Source organism: Helianthus annuus, chromosome 17 (assembly GCF_002127325.2).
Source record: "Helianthus annuus cultivar XRQ/B chromosome 17, HanXRQr2.0-SUNRISE, whole genome shotgun sequence".
Classification (NCBI taxonomy): domain Eukaryota; kingdom Viridiplantae; phylum Streptophyta; class Magnoliopsida; order Asterales; family Asteraceae; genus Helianthus; species Helianthus annuus.
This window is the reverse complement of record NC_035449.2, coordinates 170,651,936-170,671,498: the sequence shown is the minus strand read 5'-3', so window position 1 is coordinate 170,671,498 and position 19,563 is coordinate 170,651,936. Positions and strand designations below refer to the sequence as shown.

General features: G+C 36.8%; 1 protein-coding gene across 1 annotated transcript; it reads right to left on the bottom strand.

Moving 5' to 3' along the window:
- Positions 1-16,385: 16,385 nt before the first annotated feature.
- On the bottom strand, positions 16,386-19,323 carry LOC110925230 (replication protein A 70 kDa DNA-binding subunit B-like). The gene is made up of 10 exons (XM_035986360.1): positions 19,307-19,323; positions 18,809-18,933; positions 17,928-18,129; positions 17,601-17,881; positions 17,403-17,505; positions 17,180-17,307; positions 17,003-17,087; positions 16,786-16,921; positions 16,491-16,699; positions 16,386-16,410 (listed from the first exon to the last, which is right to left on the bottom strand). The coding sequence occupies exons 1-10, from the start codon at positions 19,321-19,323 to the stop codon at positions 16,386-16,388; spliced, it is 1,311 nt and encodes a 436-aa protein (XP_035842253.1).
- Positions 19,324-19,563: the final 240 nt, after the last annotated feature.

Below are 19,563 nucleotides of genomic sequence, written 5' to 3'. Positions count from 1 at the left end.
GGCTAACCGATCGACTAGCACTTAGTCCCACAAACTCATGAAGTGTAGTATTGATGAGGTACTGTTCGATCGACTACGCCACTCGATTGTAATCATTACTGCTCGAATCATGAAATACTATACTTCAAAACACTTAGACTTTTCGAAACATTGGGATGTCACCCGATCGAGCATGCCAGCCGATCGAATGACATATTTGAAAACAATGAAGTGCTAGCCGATCGGTTGGGCTAACCGATCGAACAGCTGTTCGATCGGCCAACTTGAAAGGTAGTACAAACCATCATACACAAACACATCCTTCACATCAAAGGAAGAAACAATCCACTTGAAGAAACCAGCCGATCGAGCCAGCTAGCCGATCGAATGGATGTTCGAACGGACTTTCAAACCAATCGAACAGCCCACTCGATCGAACTGCTGTCCGATCGAATGGCCTACTCGATCCAAGTACATTGTTTACTTTTTCCGCGTTACTCATCGTTGTGTTATCGAACTATTCAGGCTAATCTATTCTCAGTGCTCCCTTCAATCCACAACCAACCACTGTGAGTATACTCGATCCCTTTTTGCTTTCAGCACTTTTGGGTGTTACATACGTAAACTATCAAAATCACAATCAACACAAACTATTTGAACGCTAACCTATTTGCATGTGCTACTTGACTAAATGATTGCTGTTTATTATGTTTACACGTGGAGTGCTATCTACCTGCTTTAGCAACGTAGTACTATAGTTTGGACTCAGCACCCGTTCACACGGGGGTTGCTAAGGACAATTTCTTGCATGGATTACGGTGGTAATCATGTATTGCGAACTGTCTCGGACAGTCAACCCGCAGTCGTTGGTATCGATGGTCCCATGTCGATAATTTACATGCATCGTTTGCCCTTGTGTACGTGCTTGGTTATGCGTAAACTGTTCGAACTCTATATGCTATATCAAACTTGTGTACTCACCTTTACATTATATGTATTGACTTTTATTTTAACGTATGTGACAGGTGTTTAAGCTACTAGCGTGCTAGGGAAGCGAGGCAATAATAAGCTTCTAGGAGCCTGTGACCTTAGGACAGTGTCCACGTACCTGTTCCAGGGCCATAATTATCTGTAGATCTTGTACTGGCACCTGTAGTCAGTAAGATTTACAGTTAGTCGTCTAGAAGTCTTAAAACAATATTTACTTTCGGTCTGTAATAATTAAGAACATGAGTTGTCGGAACAGTTCCCATATTGTTTGGTTGATTTCTATGATAACTTGTTATTATTTGGGACACGGTATGGGACGTGTTATATAACTGAATTGTATGATAGTTGTTGTGGAAACTTTTGAACAATCTGTTTCGCTCAGTGCCGCGCCCCGATGATTCCGCCATCGGTTGGGGTGTGACAGATTGGTATCAGAGCCATAACTATAGGGAATTAGGTTAGACACGATCTAGTCCGGATCGCTGTCTTAGAGACCTAGACTATAGTTAGGAACCAAGAGACCAAGTTTATGTGCTTATTTTATGTTGTTTCCTTCTATTCTATCATTACATCCGAACTCCGAGCCAAAATTTTGTAATTTGGACGGGATTAGGAGTGAAACCCGTAAAATTCCTGCCTAAATTACAAATTTTTGCCAATTATTTTGTGCGATTTTCTATCAACAAACGGGGGAGAATTATACCAAATTAGGGCTGAAACCCGTAATTTGATGAAAATTTTCCTCTAAATTTTCTTAAAACAAGGAATAAATTGCTAAGCTAGGGGTGAAACCCTAACCTTGGCAGTTTTTCCGACCTTATTTTATCTCGCCAAGGCAATTGACGGACTCCAACGACCTGAACTCACGAGTATGGCCTAGAATGCGCATGCATAATGCCCAAGAATCGAGGCAGAAACATGTCCCCTAGAGTCGAAAGTGACGACAAGTCAACTGTGAATAGTTAAATTGCCATGGTTAGTCAAAGTCTAGTAGCCGCAGACAATCCATTTTCCGATTTTGAGTGTTGTTTTGTTGAATTTATATGATTTACCTGTTTACGTGTTTTAAGATTTGTTGGTTACTCCATTTGTTATCGATCTGCGTGACCTTTGTTGCTATTCTATCTCGATTCAAATCCCTGTTGATGTGATCTAAACGAAACCAGTGTGCTATGCTACGCTATACGACTAAGTTAGACGATACAGTGTGATGCTATCCGATACGCAAAACGAACGACACCCGACTTGTGGTTATAGGTTTCTGTTTTCTGACAGCCTCTGTGATAAAAATGCGTACGTGTTTAGGAAATTAAGTGCTCTACTTGCTTAATTGCTTATGTGCTCTAATTGCTTCTGTGCTTATGTGCCTCTATGATTATGTGCTTATGTGTTTATATGTGTTACGTGACGTGAGATGCGACGTGATTCTAAGCTTTAGTAAACTAAGACGTGCGAGATTCGAATTCGTTGTGTTGAGCCTGTGACGATGTCTATTGCAGACCATGTCGTCATCTGGACAACCTAGATCACACTCGCGTCTTACCCGCCAGGAGAAAAGAGATCGACGTCTGGCTGCTATCATCTCTAAGACCGTGGCGAAAGCCGTCAGTGATGTGTTCGAGAACGCAAGCAAGTCATCTGAGGAATCCCGAACCCTCACGCCCAAAGACTCCAACAAAGCTACTTTTAGCTTCAAACAATTCAAGGCATGTGGGCCAAAAGAGTTTACCGGTGAAGATGGCCCTACGGCTCTGTTTCATTGGTTTGACTCGGTAGAAGTCACCCTTCGTCAAAGCGGATGCCCAGATCACCTCCGTACTCTCAATGCTACCGGTGTCTTCCAGTCGCGAGCCTTGGACTGGTGGACCGCAGAAAGGAACAAGCGCGGGAACGACGCTGCATACGAGCTGACGTGGAAAGAATTGAAAGCGATCATGATGGACGAGTTCTGTCCTCCCCACGAACGCCAAAAGTTGGAGGATGAATTCTGGAGTATCAAGCAGAAGGAGGGCGACAATGCTGGTCTCACTGCCCGTTTCAAACAACTGAGCATTATCTGTCCAGATCAGGTCAAGACTCCTGAGATGACCATCAAGAAATTCATCCGTGCTCTTCCGGATTGTATTGCAGATTATGTGTTCGCTGCCAAACCCGCATCAATCGAGGAAACCTACCTGCTCGCTGCTGAGATTAACAACAAGCGAGTTAAGTCTGGTGTCTGGGATAAGCCATCCAAGTCGTTGCATCAAGTTACTGCCGCATCAACCGACAACCCTACTGCTCAAGCCTCCAAGTCCTCGAGAAGAAGAAAGAAGAACAAGGGTTGTGCCGCCGCAACCAATGCTGCTCCTCTTCAGTCAGTACCGCCACAACAGCAACAACCACAGCGCACTGCGCCAGTGATCAATGCGCCGCCAGCGAAGCGTGCGTACACCGGCCCCCACCCACTCTGTGCTACATGTTCTTATCATCACCCAGCGGGTGTGGCTTGCCGATTCTGCGCTCACTGTAACGTCTACGGGCATTTCACTGCGAGTTGTCGCTATGGTCCCCGTCAAGCTCAAGCTCAAGCTGCTGTTAACCAAGCCCTGCTACCTGCTCCTCAAGCTCCTCAAGCTGCACAGGCCCCGGCAAACAATGTTCGGACCTGCTTTGCATGTGGTGACCCTAACCATTTCGCAAACCGGTGCCCGAACAGAGTGGTGAAACAAGAAGCTCAACAACCCCAGCAACAACAACAACAGCCTCAACAACAAGCCGCTCACGCCAGAACTTTCAACATCAATGCACGCCAGGCTCAAGCTGATAACAACGTGGTCAATGGTACGTTCCTCGTGAATGGTATATATGCATCATGTTTGTTTGATACTGGAGCCGATAACTGCTTTGTGTCATTTGAGTTTGAGAAACTTCTTAGACGTAAGCGCTCTTATCTTTCGACACCCTTCGAAGTAGAAGTCGCTACCGGAAGAACCATTGCTGTCAATTCTGTGCTCCGTGATTGTACCCTCAAGCTCAACAATCACATATTTCCGATTAACCTCATTCCAATGCAGCTCGGAAGTTTCGATGTCATAGTAGGCATGGACTTTCTTCGTGAAAACCATGCTGAAGTTGTGTGTGCCGATAAGATGATTCGTTTTGTGCTAGCTAGTGGTGATATTCTATGTGTTTATGGTGAAACTACTGCAAAAGATCTCAAGCTCATGTCCTGTCTTCAAGCTCGCAAATATCTCCGCAAGGAATATCGAGCCTTCTTGGCCAACATTGTTGTAGCAGAGACGGACAAGAAAAAGAAAGTTGAAGTCAAGGATGTTCCTGTTGTCCGAGAATTTCCTCAGGTGTTCCCTGATGATCTTCCTGGATTACCTCCTAGTCGTGATATCGACTTTCGAATCGACCTTATTCCAGGAGCCAACCCAGTGGCCAAAGCTCCGTATCGACTCGCTCCATCTGAGATGCGAGAACTCTCAAACCAACTCCAAGAGTTACTTGAAAAAGGCTTCATTCGCCCGAGCACTTCTCCATGGGGCGCGCCAGTCCTTTTCGTCAAAAAGAAGGACGGGTCGTTCCGAATGTGCATCGATTACCGGGAATTGAACAAGCTGACCCTCAAGAACCGATACCCCTTACCAAGAATCGATGATCTGTTTGACCAACTACAAGGTGCTCAGTGTTTCTCCAAGATTGATCTACGTTCAGGCTACCATCAGTTGCGGATTCAAGAGGAAGATATACCCAAAACCGCTTTTCGAACCCGATACGGCCACTACGAATTTGTTGTCATGCCTTTTGGTCTGACCAACGCACCCGCGGTCTTTATGGATCTGATGAATCGCGTGTGTAAACCGTTCTTAGATCGTTTCGTCATTGTATTTATCGACGATGTCCTGATCTATTCCAGATCGAGGGCCGAACATGCGCAGCATTTGCGGTTGGTTCTCGAGTTACTTCAGGGAAACCAACTCTACGCCAAATTCTCCAAGTGTGAGTTCTGGTTGGAGGAGGTTCAATTTCTGGGTCACATTGTGAATAGTCGAGGTATACACGTTGATCCTGCAAAGATTGAGGCAGTCAAGGGATGGGTTACGCCAAGGAATCCGTCAGAAGTTCGCTCTTTTCTCGGATTAGCTGGTTACTACCGGCGATTCATCGAAGGATTCTCGAAGATTGCTGTACCGCTTACCTCCCTTACTCATAAAGACAAGCCTTTTGTGTGGGGAACCGCGCAGGAGACTGCTTTCCAAACCCTCAAACACATGCTGTGCCATGCACCAGTTCTTACACTGCCGGACGGAAACGATGACTTCGTTGTCTATTGTGATGCTTCAAACCTTGGACTTGGCTGTGTTCTCATGCAACGAGACAAGGTTATAGCTTACGCATCTCGACAGCTCAAAATCCACGAGAAGAACTATACAACCCATGACCTCGAGCTAGGCGCAGTTGTCTTTGCCTTAAAGATTTGGCGACACTACCTGTATGGTACAAAGTGTACGATCTTCACCGATCACAAGAGCTTACAACATATCTTTAACCAGAGAGAACTCAATATGCGTCAACGCCGATGGGTAGAACTTCTCAACGATTACGACTGTGAGATCCGTTATCACCCAGGCAAGGCGAATGTAGTTGCAGACGCCCTCAGCAGAAAGAATTACGTGATAGGTGTTCGAAACATCCAGGCTCAGTATAACCTCGAAGCTCTCATCCGTGAAGCACAACACGCTTGCTTTAACGAGCGTACGTTGAAGAAAGAACGAATCTATCACGATGGAACTCAGCTCGTGAGCAAAGCCAACGGGATATTCTATTATCTGGACCGAATCTGGGTTCCGAGGAGGACAGATTTGCGAAAGATCATCATGAACGAAGCCCACAAATCCCGATATTCCATTCATCCCGGTGCGGATAAAATGTACCAGGACCTTCGCTACAAGTACTGGTGGCCTGGGATGAAAAGGGATATTGCTCTATACGTTGGTAGCTGTTTAACTTGTGCAAGAGTCAAGGCTGAACACCAAAGACCTTCAGGCTTACTCGAACAACCGCCGATACCCGTATGGAAGTGGGAAAGCATAGCTATGGATTTCATAACTAAGCTTCCGACCACGCCATCAGGTCACGACAGTATTTGGGTTATAGTCGACCGTCTAACCAAATCAGCCCACTTTTTGCCAATACGAGAAGACTACAAGGTGGCCAAGCTAGCCCAAATCTACACCGACGAGATCATTAAGAATCATGGTACGCCTCGAGACATCATTTCGGATCGCGATGCTCGGTTTACATCGAGATTGTGGGAAACTTTTCAAGCAGCTCTTGGTACGACGCTGAATTTGAGTACCGCATTCCATCCGCAAACCGACGGGCAGACTGAAAGAACGATTCGTACTATTGAAGACATGCTCCGTGCGTGTGTTATCGATTTTGGTGGTAGTTGGAGCAAACACCTACCGTTAGTCGAATTTTCGTACAATAATAGCTATCACTCCAGCATCGAAATGGCACCTTTCGAAGCCTTGTATGGTAGGAGATGTCGCTCGCCTATTGTATGGCACGAGGTCGGTCATTCACAATTGACTGGGCCCGAGATTCTGCAAGAAACGACTGACAAGATCCACCAGATAAGGGAAAATTTGGTAAAGGCCCGGGATAGACAAAAGATGTACGCCGATAAACGACGCAGGCCCCGCGAATTTGCAGTTGGCGACTACGTGCTCCTAAAGGTATCCCCTTGGAAGGGAGTAGTCCGATTCGGCAAAAGAGGGAAACTTGCGCCTCGATTTGTTGGACCTTTTAAGATTCTGGAAAGGATCGGTAAAGTTGCCTACAAACTCGAATTACCGGAGGAACTCAGCAATGTCCACCCGACTTTCCATATTTCAAACCTTCGAAAATGCGTAGCCGACCACGACGCGATAATACCACTCGACGATCTTCAGGTCAATGAGACGCTACACTTCGTGGAAAAGCCTGTCGAAATCATGGACCGACAGACCAAGCAACTCAGACGCTCTCGCATTCCTATTGTGAAAGTACGATGGGAAGGCAAACGAGGCGCGGAGTTCACTTGGGAACTCGAAAGTGACATGAAGGCCAAGTACCCGCAGTTGTTCAGATAGATCTGAAGCATCAAATAGGTAAAATCGCACGGCGATGTACGGTTCTCGGCCTAATTTCGGGACGAAATTCCCTAAAGGAGGGGAGACTGTAACACCCCGTGTTTTCCAAAAGTCAAAGTCAAAGTCAAGTGTTGACTGTTATTGGAATTAAAGATTAATAAAGATTAATTTCATTTTAGTTTCATTTTGATTTTCGTATTATTTGGAGTAAGTGTTGTATAATCAAACTAATCGGACGATAATCGAACTGTGAATCAACGACCGACTGTGAATGGTAGGAAGTAACAATGCAATAAAGCTAGTCAATCAATAATCAAGCTAATCAAATCAATCATCAAACTCAAGTGTGGGGATTTTAGTACTTTTTATACGTGTGTGTGTGCCTTATGTGTTACTTGTGCATGCTTACTTTTATGTTAAAGTGTGTGTGGTGAATCAATCAAATCAATCAAGACTCGAAGGTGAATCAAACTCAATCGAAATCGAATCCAAATCGTGGTGTAAGGATGCTCGTATGTTAGATATAGTAGTTGGAACTAAAAGTAATTTGATTAGGAATTCTATCATTCTCAAATCATCGTTCATCGAACTCGAAATATCAGAAATCGTCGCGAAACACTCAAAACTAGGCAAGCCGTTCGAACAGGGCAACCTGATCGAACAGGCTAGCCGATCGAACAGGGCAACCTGATCGAACAGGCTAGCCGATCGAACAGGCTGTTCGATCGAGCAGCTGCTCGATCAGGGATGCTGTTCGATCAGCTGACCCTTTCCTCTTTTGGAAGCCTATAAATAGGGCTGTCTTTGTCAAACTTTCCACTTTTGGAAAAGCTCTGACTGACCAGCCTCTTCTTCTCACTAAATCTCAGATTTCTCTCAAACCGGTAAGTATTTCACTCTAATCCTTGTACGTTTTTGTTCATTAATCGAATCTCCATCTTTCTATCTTTCAAAATCTGAATTTCATCCATGAAATCACCAAGATCTAGGTGTTCTTGAGTGATGTCATCATGGTGTTCTTGGTGTTCATCAAGAACTTCATGTTCTTGACTTCATTCAACCATGAATAAGCTAGATCTAACCGATTTCCACATAAATAACCTAAAATCTTCCAAAGATCTTAACATTTCACGGTGGAAAAGGATTGGAAGATGGGTTTTCATCTATCTTTCAACTCTTTTACACTCAAAAAGGTGAAAACGGGACTTGAACCGATTTACAAATCAATCTAAACGAACACATGGTTCAAGATTCGGGTTCTACCTAGAGATATACCGATTCCGGGTTAAACGTTAAGCTTAGGTTCCAAACCGTCTCTGACCGAGTTGGGTGATTCCTGCTCGAGTCAGTAGACTAAGTAGGGACTTCAGCTTTGTGGTTCAACTCGTAGTCAAAATATCTCTAAAACATCAACAATTAACGGGAATAACCAAGTGTTAAGTGATAGGTTAACCGAATCGAGAAGCTGGCCGAACGGCTAGGCTGTTCGATCGAACAGCCCAACCGAACGACTATGCCAGCCGATCGGCTAGGCTAACCGATCGACTAGCACTTAGTCCCACAAACTCATGAAGTGTAGTATTGATGAGGTACTGTTCGATCGACTACGCCACTCGATTGTAATCATTACTGCTCGAATCATGAAATACTATACTTCAAAACACTTAGACTTTTCGAAACATTGGGATGTCACCCGATCGAGCATGCCAGCCGATCGAATGACATATTTGAAAATAATGAAGTGCTAGCCGATCGGTTGGGCTAACCGATCGAACAGCTGTTCGATCGGCCAACTTGAAAGGTAGTACAAACCATCATACACAAACACATCCTTCACATCAAAGGAAGAAACAATCCACTTGAAGAAACCAGCCGATCGAGCCAGCTAGCCGATCGAATGGATGTTCGAACGGACTTTCAAACCAATCGAACAGCCCACTCGATCGAACTGCTGTCCGATCGAATGGCCTACTCGATCCAAGTACATTGTTTACTTTTTCCGCGTTACTCATCGTTGTGTTATCGAACTATTCAGGCTAATCTATTCTCAGTGCTCCCTTCAATCCACAACCAACCACTGTGAGTATACTCGATCCCTTTTTGCTTTCAGCACTTTTGGGTGTTACATACGTAAACTATCAAAATCACAATCAACACAAACTATTTGAACGCTAACCTATTTGCATGTGCTACTTGACTAAATGATTGCTGTTTATTATGTTTACACGTGGAGTGCTATCTACCTGCTTTAGCAACGTAGTACTATAGTTTGGACTCAGCACCCGTTCACACGGGGGTTGCTAAGGACAATTTCTTGCATGGATTACGGTGGTAATCATGTATTGCGAACTGTCTCGGACAGTCAACCCGCAGTCGTTGGTATCGATGGTCCCATGTCGATAATTTACATGCATCGTTTGCCCTTGTGTACGTGCTTGGTTATGCGTAAACTGTTCGAACTCTATATGCTATATCAAACTTGTGTACTCACCTTTACATTATATGTATTGACTTTTATTTTAACGTATGTGACAGGTGTTTAAGCTACTAGCGTGCTAGGGAAGCGAGGCAATAATAAGCTTCTAGGAGCCTGTGACCTTAGGACAGTGTCCACGTACCTGTTCCAGGGCCATAATTATCTGTAGATCTTGTACTGGCACCTGTAGTCAGTAAGATTTACAGTTAGTCGTCTAGAAGTCTTAAAACAATATTTACTTTGGGTCTGTAATAATTAAGAACATGAGTTGTCGGAACAGTTCCCATATTGTTTGGTTGATTTCTATGATAACTTGTTATTATTTGGGACACGGTATGGGACGTGTTATATAACTGAATTGTATGATAGTTGTTGTGGAAACTTCTGAACAATCTGTTTCGCTCAGTGCCGCGCCCCGATGATTCCGCCATCGGTTGGGGTGTGACAGTATCGCCAACCTCCGTCGGATTTTCTTTCACGTCTGGTACCGTTGGTAATTTGCTGTGGCGGATCCAAATGCATAAGCCTAACGGTGATATCTTTTAAACCTTCATCAAGTCTAGCCATCCGTGAAACAGGATCAGGAATCCTCTGTATTGTCGTAAAAATAAAATTATTAACACATATGAACCTAAACCAACAATGTTTATTAAGTAACAACAAACAGTAAGACCTGTATTTTAGCAGTTTAACAAAATAATATTAGAACTTACAAAATAACGATCACCAGCTATACGAATAAAACGACGAACACCCCCATGTATTTGTTCATCGACTTCATTTTCAGCATCGATAGGTACAACATCAGCCTTAAAATTAAATATATAAAATGTATTACATTAACATATATAAAACATGCAATTAAGTAATAAAATGTAACTTACTTCGTCGACATCCACATCAGGAAACTTCATTTCAACACCGTTTTTTCCAAATATTTTTAAATAGAAAAAATTACCAAACCCTTTCGTAAATAACAAAAGACAGTCATCCTTCAACTGTAACTGACTAACAATTACATCAAAACCAACTGTAAACCCGACTTTACCGTCAGACGTTTCAATGGCAACGTCATAAGTTTTGTTGTCTACTATTACCGTAGATATTACATCATTTGAAGAATAATCATAAACTTTTGGCAAGATACATTCAGGAATAACCTGTGGGAATGATAAAAAAAAGGAAAAAATATTTGTATTTAATAATAGTGACGTAATAGATCAATATATATCAAAAAATAAAGAAATACTTTATCTTACGTAAAAATGAGATGATGGAGGGAGCATATACGCCCAGAAAGAGCCACGACTAACCCCATCAACGAAATATGTTAATTTAAAGGTAGTAGATTCTAAAGGATTAAATACTACCAAACAGCCTCTGGTTAGTCGTAGATGTTCTACAACTTTGGACCAACCGTGAAAAAAGAATAACTTTCCTTTAGCAGCGCTTAAAGAAACATTAAATAATCGGCCATCTTCAGTGTGTATCATGACATTTGTAGGGACTTGGTCTACACCCCATAGTTTGCACACAGCGTCGTCCGGAATAGACTAAAAAAACAAACAGATACAAAATTAATTATTAGTATAATAAGAATATATAAACAGTACAATAATATTAAAGTGTATTTAATAATGATAAAAAACAAAATAATAAATATAAATTATAAAGTAAGTTATCAAAATACCAAAATAACTTCGTCAGCTACATTCATTAGCCTACAGAACCAGTATCCTCTGAAATTGATTTTAAAATTACAACATTAATAAAGAGTAATAAGTAAAGGTTAGTGTGAGAAGAATAAAAAATTTGAAAAAATAAACAAAGATACTACAAATTAGATGTTACATAAAGTAACAAAATTAAAAATAAATACCTTGATGACCCTTCAGCCATAAGAAATACCTACAAAAGGACGTTACATAAACAAACCGCAACTAATGAGTCATTAAAAAAGATATTACTAACAACATAAATAATATGTGAACAACATCTTATAATATAAAATAGATATGTAATAGTTTCTTCATGATACGTCATGTTTATAACATAATTCATAAAAAAAGGAAACATATGATATAACATTATAATACATCGAAAAAAAAATCATCAAACAAATTTATTTACACTAACAGTTAACAAATTTTAACACTCTTTAAAATATACAATAATATTCTACGGTTATGAAATACAGATACAATTTGATAAAAATTTAATAATAATACGAATGAATTAAAAATTATATAATAGCAACTGTAAAAAAACTTAATAAATATATTTATACCAAACGGATTAAGATTTTCATAAAAACTACAGTCAATAAATAAACATTACAAAAAAAATAAAAATAAAAAAATAATATATGAATGGTTATCGGATTTAGGGATTTGCATAAACAACATATAATTTAACAACAACATATTATTAAAACAAAAAAATTAAGAACTCTTAGAAAGACTAACAGATTTAGGATTAAGTAAACATAAAGATAGTTTAAAGAATTTCAATAAAATAAAAAACACATGAATACAGATGGAATTTAACAAAAAACAACTTACAGATTTGTAGAGCGATATGTGAAATTCAGAACTCAATTAAATAAAAAGAAAATGTAGATGAACACGGTTAGGAATGTAAAACCATGTATATATGTAGATCCATTGAAGTAATGAATTGTTATATGGAAACCGAGTGTTTTATTGGAAGACGATTGGAGTGAAGTTGAAAAGATGATTGGAACCATAACTGAAAATATAGTAAGTAAATAATTTTTCGATTATAACATCAACATAATCGTAGAAACAGTGACTAAATAAAGAAACAGACTTATAATTATAATTTCGTAAATTAAAAAAAAATCGTTAGACTGTTTATATACAAAAAATACATTTTTCTATAATTAGATTCAAAACATTAATCTGATAACTTAAAAATCAAATTATAATATTAAATGTAAAAAGGATAAAAATTGAATATTTGGTAAATGGTTAGTTCGAATTAAAAAATAATAATGTATAGATAATTTACTGAGAATTTAAAGGACATTAAAAAATTAAAATTAAAAATAAATTGTGTATGTTTTTAATTAGTTATTCATATGAAAACATAAATTCAGTAAACAACAATATGTAATACTTCCTATAATTGATTACTATATATGTTTAGAAACACCTTTAGAAACTGTATATAATAAAAGTTGATTATGGAAATTATAATCAGCATATTTTGTATTGAAATATATATATAATTTGTAAACTATTGAACTACATATCTTATTGTGTATATTGTGTATAATCAAAACATACGAATTTTTTTAAAAAATTTTCCATATTTATTGATAATGCTTATGGTGGTGTTACAATCTATTATCTATAATAATAAACATCAAAGATATTCTCTTTTTAATTATAAGATTTGTAATTTTATTAGGATGGATCTTAATCGATGATGGTATTTGTTAATAAAGAATACCATCACGACAATGAATGTTAAAATACGTAATTTACGGTACACGTTAATTGGATATAAGAAAATGTGAAACATAATACAAAACTCTTTTATTATTAAAGTAAGGAAAGGATAAAATTTCAGATACTTGAAACAAATTAGATAGTTCGAGAAACAAAAGATGAAATAGTATCAAATTAATTCCTAATTTTTAATCGGAAGGCGAAACGATTGTCTCCAAAAATAATGCGCCTTTCGGTCCGTTGTAGCTGTCAACATGTTGGATGTAGTTAAAAGACTCATTGCAAAGTAGAACTTCAACAGTATCTCCACAAATACTGGTTATCAACCACTTGTTGTCTTGAATTACATTTGTCCTTTGCTGAGGGTCCAAATGTTGAACTATGCGAGCCTTATTGAAAGAAAAGACCTTGATCCAGTGATCATGTTCAAATTTGACCAAATCTGCAATTAGTTCACCAGCATATTGAACGACAATGACATGGATCTTGTTCGAAATTGTTAGAAAATGTACTTGGCAAGGATTGACTTCAATACGCTCCGGAAAACGAAGTAAACTGAAAGATTCAGAGATAACATCGAAAGCAACTATGTTCCTTTCACCAGGTGGAATCCAGTAATTGGAAACAATGAAATATATTGTTTTGCCGGAATAAATTCCAGAAGACCATGAATAAAAGTTTGAAGCTAATTGAGTTCCATTCAAGAAGTTTAATTTTCTCCATGAGTCATGACGTGGTGAATATACACGAGCAGTAACTACGTCCCAGTAACAATTAATATGAAGCACTTTTAGGTCGTTGTCCTCGTCTAAGTACATTCCACCCGTATCGTTATGTCGACCAAAATAACGAATAAAGTAGTCGTCCGATATCAACTTAAAACGTCTCGTCGTTGGATTCCAAAGGACCAGCTCATTGTGCTCATTGTGATTCCTTTTAATGCAAACTAAAATCAGACCATTAAACGAACATATAATGCTTAAAAAGGATGGATGAACATCCAAAGGAAAATTTACGGTTTTGATAGTATCGACTTCTAAGTCGCCAGATACTATGTCGTCAACGACTATGGAATTTTCTTTCAAGGAGAGCAGCTTCTTTTTTGTTGAATTTCCAACTCGGCGAGTATGGATGAAAACAAACTTTGGTGTGGATAATTCATAACACCATTGTTTAGAAACACATTTGAAATGACAAACTACCTTTGCGGGTAGTCTCGTTAAGATCTCTTCAAATATCATGTCATCCCCAATAAGTTCCATGATAACTAATAATCTGAAAAAATAAATTAAAAAAAAAACGATTGTATACAAAGTTATTGTATAAAAAATTGATAATTATCAATGGAAGATTAAACAATTATAATACAGTTCAAAGTAACTAACCGTGTAAGTGGAGGTGTTATGTATACGAGTTTTTGAATGAGCAAGAATTACACGTAATATGGATATTTATAGGACTTTCATCATATAGTGAATATCTATTTTGGAAACCTTAATTTTTTAATATATGATTTTATCAAATAATGCAAAACTTATGAAAGATTTATGTAGATCATCTTGACTTATGGTTAATTAGTGTTTCGAAATTTAAAAGCACATATATTTTAAACTATTTTTTGATTTTTTGTTATTTAATCAATTACATTAATCAAATAACGGATAAATATTATATCATCAATATTACATTTCGAGTAACATGTTTTTTTACAAACAAAGTTTAATATGTTACAATACGTGTATTATAAATTGTAAAAGATTATTCTTTAAAAAAAAAGGAGGGAAGGAAATAATCTTTCTTAATTTTGTAAAAGTCTATTACAGTTCAAATATATCGAACAATTAATATCATAACTATCCAATGTAGATGTAGACTAAAAATATGTAAATAATAACATCAAATAACATTTGCAGTTTATGATTTCATTGAAGCTTTAAAAAAGTATATAAAAATAAGTAAATTAATGCCATGTAACATAAAACAATGAACGGGTCATTTTGTAATACAATCGCATGGAATAGATGATCGAATATTAAAAACAATAAGATGTTATTTCGGAATTTTAGACGAAAAAATGATGTTAGTCAAATTCGTTGATCTCAAAATGTTTATTGTAAATTATATTAAATAGTTTTAAACAAATAATTGTGTAAACTTAAATGTTATGTAACAAAAATAAATTAATTATTCACGTTATGTAAAATAATTTTATCCATATAACTATTCAATATACATGTAACAAAATAAAAAGGTTTGAATTGATGCAATAAAGAAGAGGAAATTTAAAAAAAATTAAAGCAATCAAATCATCTTTTAATACCACGATAATAAACGAAATATCCATATGAAACCAAACATCAAGTACTGAATAAATGTTACGAAATAAACAAACCAAAATAAAACATGTCAAATTGTTCGAAAAAACTGAAATGACTGTTAAATGTTAATACTAATTTTCCAGCTTTGCTTTCATCTTCAAACCTTCATTGTTCTCACAATCACCCTGACGCGGTTTAGTTGAAGACTGAGAAGAACAAAGATCCACATCATAAACCGCCTCCAAATTTCGCTTCAGCTCGTTGTCCAGCATCTTTGAAGAACAACTATTATGAGTGCCAGATGGTGTAGTAAATATGCTGTTGTTCAAATTGGACATGGGAGTGTCTTCATCAACGACACGGGAAACAGAATCCTGTACAACAAAATTAAAAAAGTAAAAAATATAAATGGACATAAAAGTTGAATACAAAAAAATAATACAGGTTTAATGAAATAAAAAAGTTGCTTAACAAACCCGGATGTTAACGTTAACAATTGGATTTGGATCAGAAGCAACAGGATCTAAAGGTTCTTCATCAGCAGCCTGTATGTATTTCATAAACTACAATAAGTATTCATAAATGGTATATAAGATTTCTATAACAAAAAATTTAAGTTAACGTGTAGGGTACATATAGAACCTGGTAAACATCAAAATGAGTATCAAGATCTTTGATGATAGAAGGATTTTCAGTCAACTTGGAAACAGAGTAGCCATCTGATTTCTTTTGTATATTAAACGAACCTATGGCTATCTTAAACGCAAACCTCTTGTTTATCAATGCCTTCAGCTCACTCGGAAAGTTGCCTTCGCTTGCTAACTGTTACATATGAAGTTCATATATAAGTTAGATACATAATGGAAAATAACAAAATATATACATATAAAGCAATTAAGAAAACTTATATTTGGATACTATAAGTTACCTCCATGTTATTATCCAAAAGTTGGTTTGCGTTAACATTTAGGAGTTTAACAACTTCACGTTCAAACAACGTCAAAGTAACAATCCCGGTACAATCCTAAACACGAATAGGAAGTTTTATCCTAAAAAATTAACAAAAAAAGATGGTGTTAATAATCAGTATGTTTTATAATATAGCAACAATTGAATCAAGTAATTTCACCTGGGAACAGAGACAACAGTCCTTTTATTGCAACGATCAGTTTGGCATTCCAAGACAGTTAGTTCATCATATCCTTCGCTACCATCTTCCTTGGCCTTGGAAATAGTGTTGGTGAAAACCTTTTTGTTGCAAGTTTTACATGCATTGTAAAACCATGAGTCTTCTGAAGCAAAGCTTTTAATTGTTCCCAGTATAATAACAAACTTTTCCTGTATACATATTTGTATTTAATTGCATTATAGTAATTTAAAAAATAAAGGGTATAACAATAAAATACTATTAAACGTAATATTACTTCTGATATTCCGCTTAATGCTCCAATTGTACTAAAGGAAATATCAGAAAGAAACTCCTCAGCCATTGACTTCATAACAGGGGAACTCAAACCAGAGTAACCGGAAGACGTTGACGTATTCAGCTGAGCAAGGAAACTGTACAGAAATAATGGCATTTTTGAGACTAATATGTACAAAAAGTAGACTATAAAACAAAAACGTAATAAGATTACGTACCTTCTTTTAAATTCCAAAATCTCGGGAATTTCAGTGTTTATGAACACTCGAGTTACAGTATACAAATTGGATACAAACAAATTTCCTGTATAGTTATAGGAAAGTATAAAAAAAATATATAGTTCAAACATTTAATATGAAGTTGTTTTTAAATTAACAATCACTATAAAAATATACCTCCCCAAAAACGGTACTTGCCAAACTGAACAACCACAACAACATTTTTTTCATCCTTATGTTTTCTTTGAAATTCAATAATCTGATCAGCATAAACCCCCCATAGAGTAACGTAAATCTGCTGGTGTCTACAACAAACAGTTTATAAAGTTTGGTTAGAAGGTGTAAACAAAAAATAAAATCTAATAAACCGAATTAAATTTATGTATGTAGTAGACGGTACTGCAAATCCTCCAGAATAAAGGTAGCCTTCTTCTCATCTTTCCCGTTATTATTTTCAGTCTTCTCCTCTGACGGAAGACACTTAACCACAAAACCGATAACGTCTACATAATGTACAAACAGAACTATAATTAAAACAACATCAAATTTAAAAAAAATTTAATATTAATTATGCGTAAAACATTTTGTTAAAACATATCAATAGGGCTTTTGAATGACTTGCCGTCATTATCAGGGTCTTCAACAACAGACTCAAATGGAGAAAAATCAAATCCCCATTCAGCACCAACAGGTTCGGCAGATTGCTCGACAATGGTGGTCTCATTTAGATTTATCTTGAACAAACTATGAACGTATTTCACTTTCTGACGGTTTTCTCCAAGAGAAGGATTACGAATAGTTAAACACTGATTTTCTTTCAGCAAATGCTCGTAAGCAGTAGTGTTTTTTTTGTAAAACGAAAGCCTGCATTTTGGTGCCCTACACCAAGGCATTGTATAAAGAAAAAATCATAAAACATAATAACACGTTAGAAACATAATAAAAAATAATATGAATTGCCACTAAGAAAACCTCCTGGTCCATGAATATCATGTCGTAGCAATAAACCTTCCTAGGATTGTTGAAAGAAGGTCTTGTCCATAGCCGAACAATACGGATTCTGATAGTGTAATCATCAACATTAAGATCAACATTATTTAGAAGCGTGATAGCAGCCTGTTCCATCTCTGAAATCAAAAAAAAAAAAAAAACATCACATTACAAACTTTAATATTATAATACATATATCAATTAAGAGATGTTTGTAAAGAACATAATGTGTTAAATAAAAAAACAATAAACATGTGAAATGTATTGAAACTCTGAAGAGTCTAACCAGAAGTAATGCACTCGAATTATACCAACTCCGTAGCTGGGTTGTGTATCAAACATAAGTAATTATACTTATTTATAACCAAAGATACAAAATACTTTTGGAAACGTATTTTTGAATTATAATAAAAAATAGGCAACCTTTACTAAATTACAAAAAAAAAACGCGTAAAATAAAGAGTTATGGTTGACCAGTTTCCTTAATTCTGAATATCATTAAAAGGAAAGACGTATTTTATTTTTAAAATAAACATATATGATTGAACATTTTCCAAAATTATATAAAATAGTGTGTGACTACATAAAAACAAATGATGACATCCAAAATTCATACATACGAATTAACAGCTGGAAATACAAACTATAGTACCTAAACTACATATACTACCAATAATAATTTTAATAATTATAGTACATATATAATACCTATATAAGCAATAAAAATAAAGATCGATTACAACAAACACCATGTATAACAGCGGATAACACATTTAGTAGCTAATAACGTAAATATCAAAGGTAAAAAACATTTACCGTTAGCCATTTCAATCCTAACGTCAAACGTTTTGTTGGATATCGATATCGATATCGTGTATATTAGATCAATGATTGTAACGTCAATATCAAAGGTTTCCGGTGTTGATAAATTAATGAATGACCTATAAAATAAATAAGAAAACAAATTATAACTTTAGTTTTAATATAAATAAAGAGCAACAGAAAGACTTTAAGATAGATAAATTAAATAAATGACTTACATAAAAATGAGATGATATGTGGTGATGAAAAGTTATTCCGATCAACTTTAATTAAGAAATTAATCTTAATTGAATGTTGATGTAATAACAATAAACAGTCAGTCAAAAAAAGTTGAGATGATACAGGTTCAGGTAACAAAACAAAAAAAAAACCCTCTGTTGAAGAAGCAACCGGTGTGAGAGTTTTGATGGAGTTTTTAAGAGGGGTCGGTGACATTGTCGAGGAGTATAAGAAAATGCTAGCACTAAGCATTTCCGGACACTCCTCGACAACATCACCGACACATCCATCTTTTAAGCAAAACTCTAAAAATGATTGCTAATTCGACAGAGGGTTTCTTCTTATTACCTTGAACATGTATCATCTAAACCGTATTTGACATATCCTTTGTGTATAGCTCTCTTCCTTAATAGCTAAAAGCATGTCATTTACATCATCGACAACATCCTGAAACCTCCATTAATAGGTGTTTAGAAAAGGTAATAAAATTAGAAATGTATTTTGTAAAATTAAGCATCTTACTACAAAAA

Coding starts and splice junctions, on each gene's coding strand:
- LOC110925230 (XM_035986360.1), bottom strand. Junction 17,088..17,179: donor CAAGTACCGTTTTTGGGGAG/GTATATTTTTAT, acceptor ATAACTATACAG/GAAATTTGTTTGTATCCAAT. Junction 16,700..16,785: donor CATTAAGCGGAATATCAGAA/GTAATATTACGT, acceptor ATATGTATACAG/GAAAAGTTTGTTATTATACT.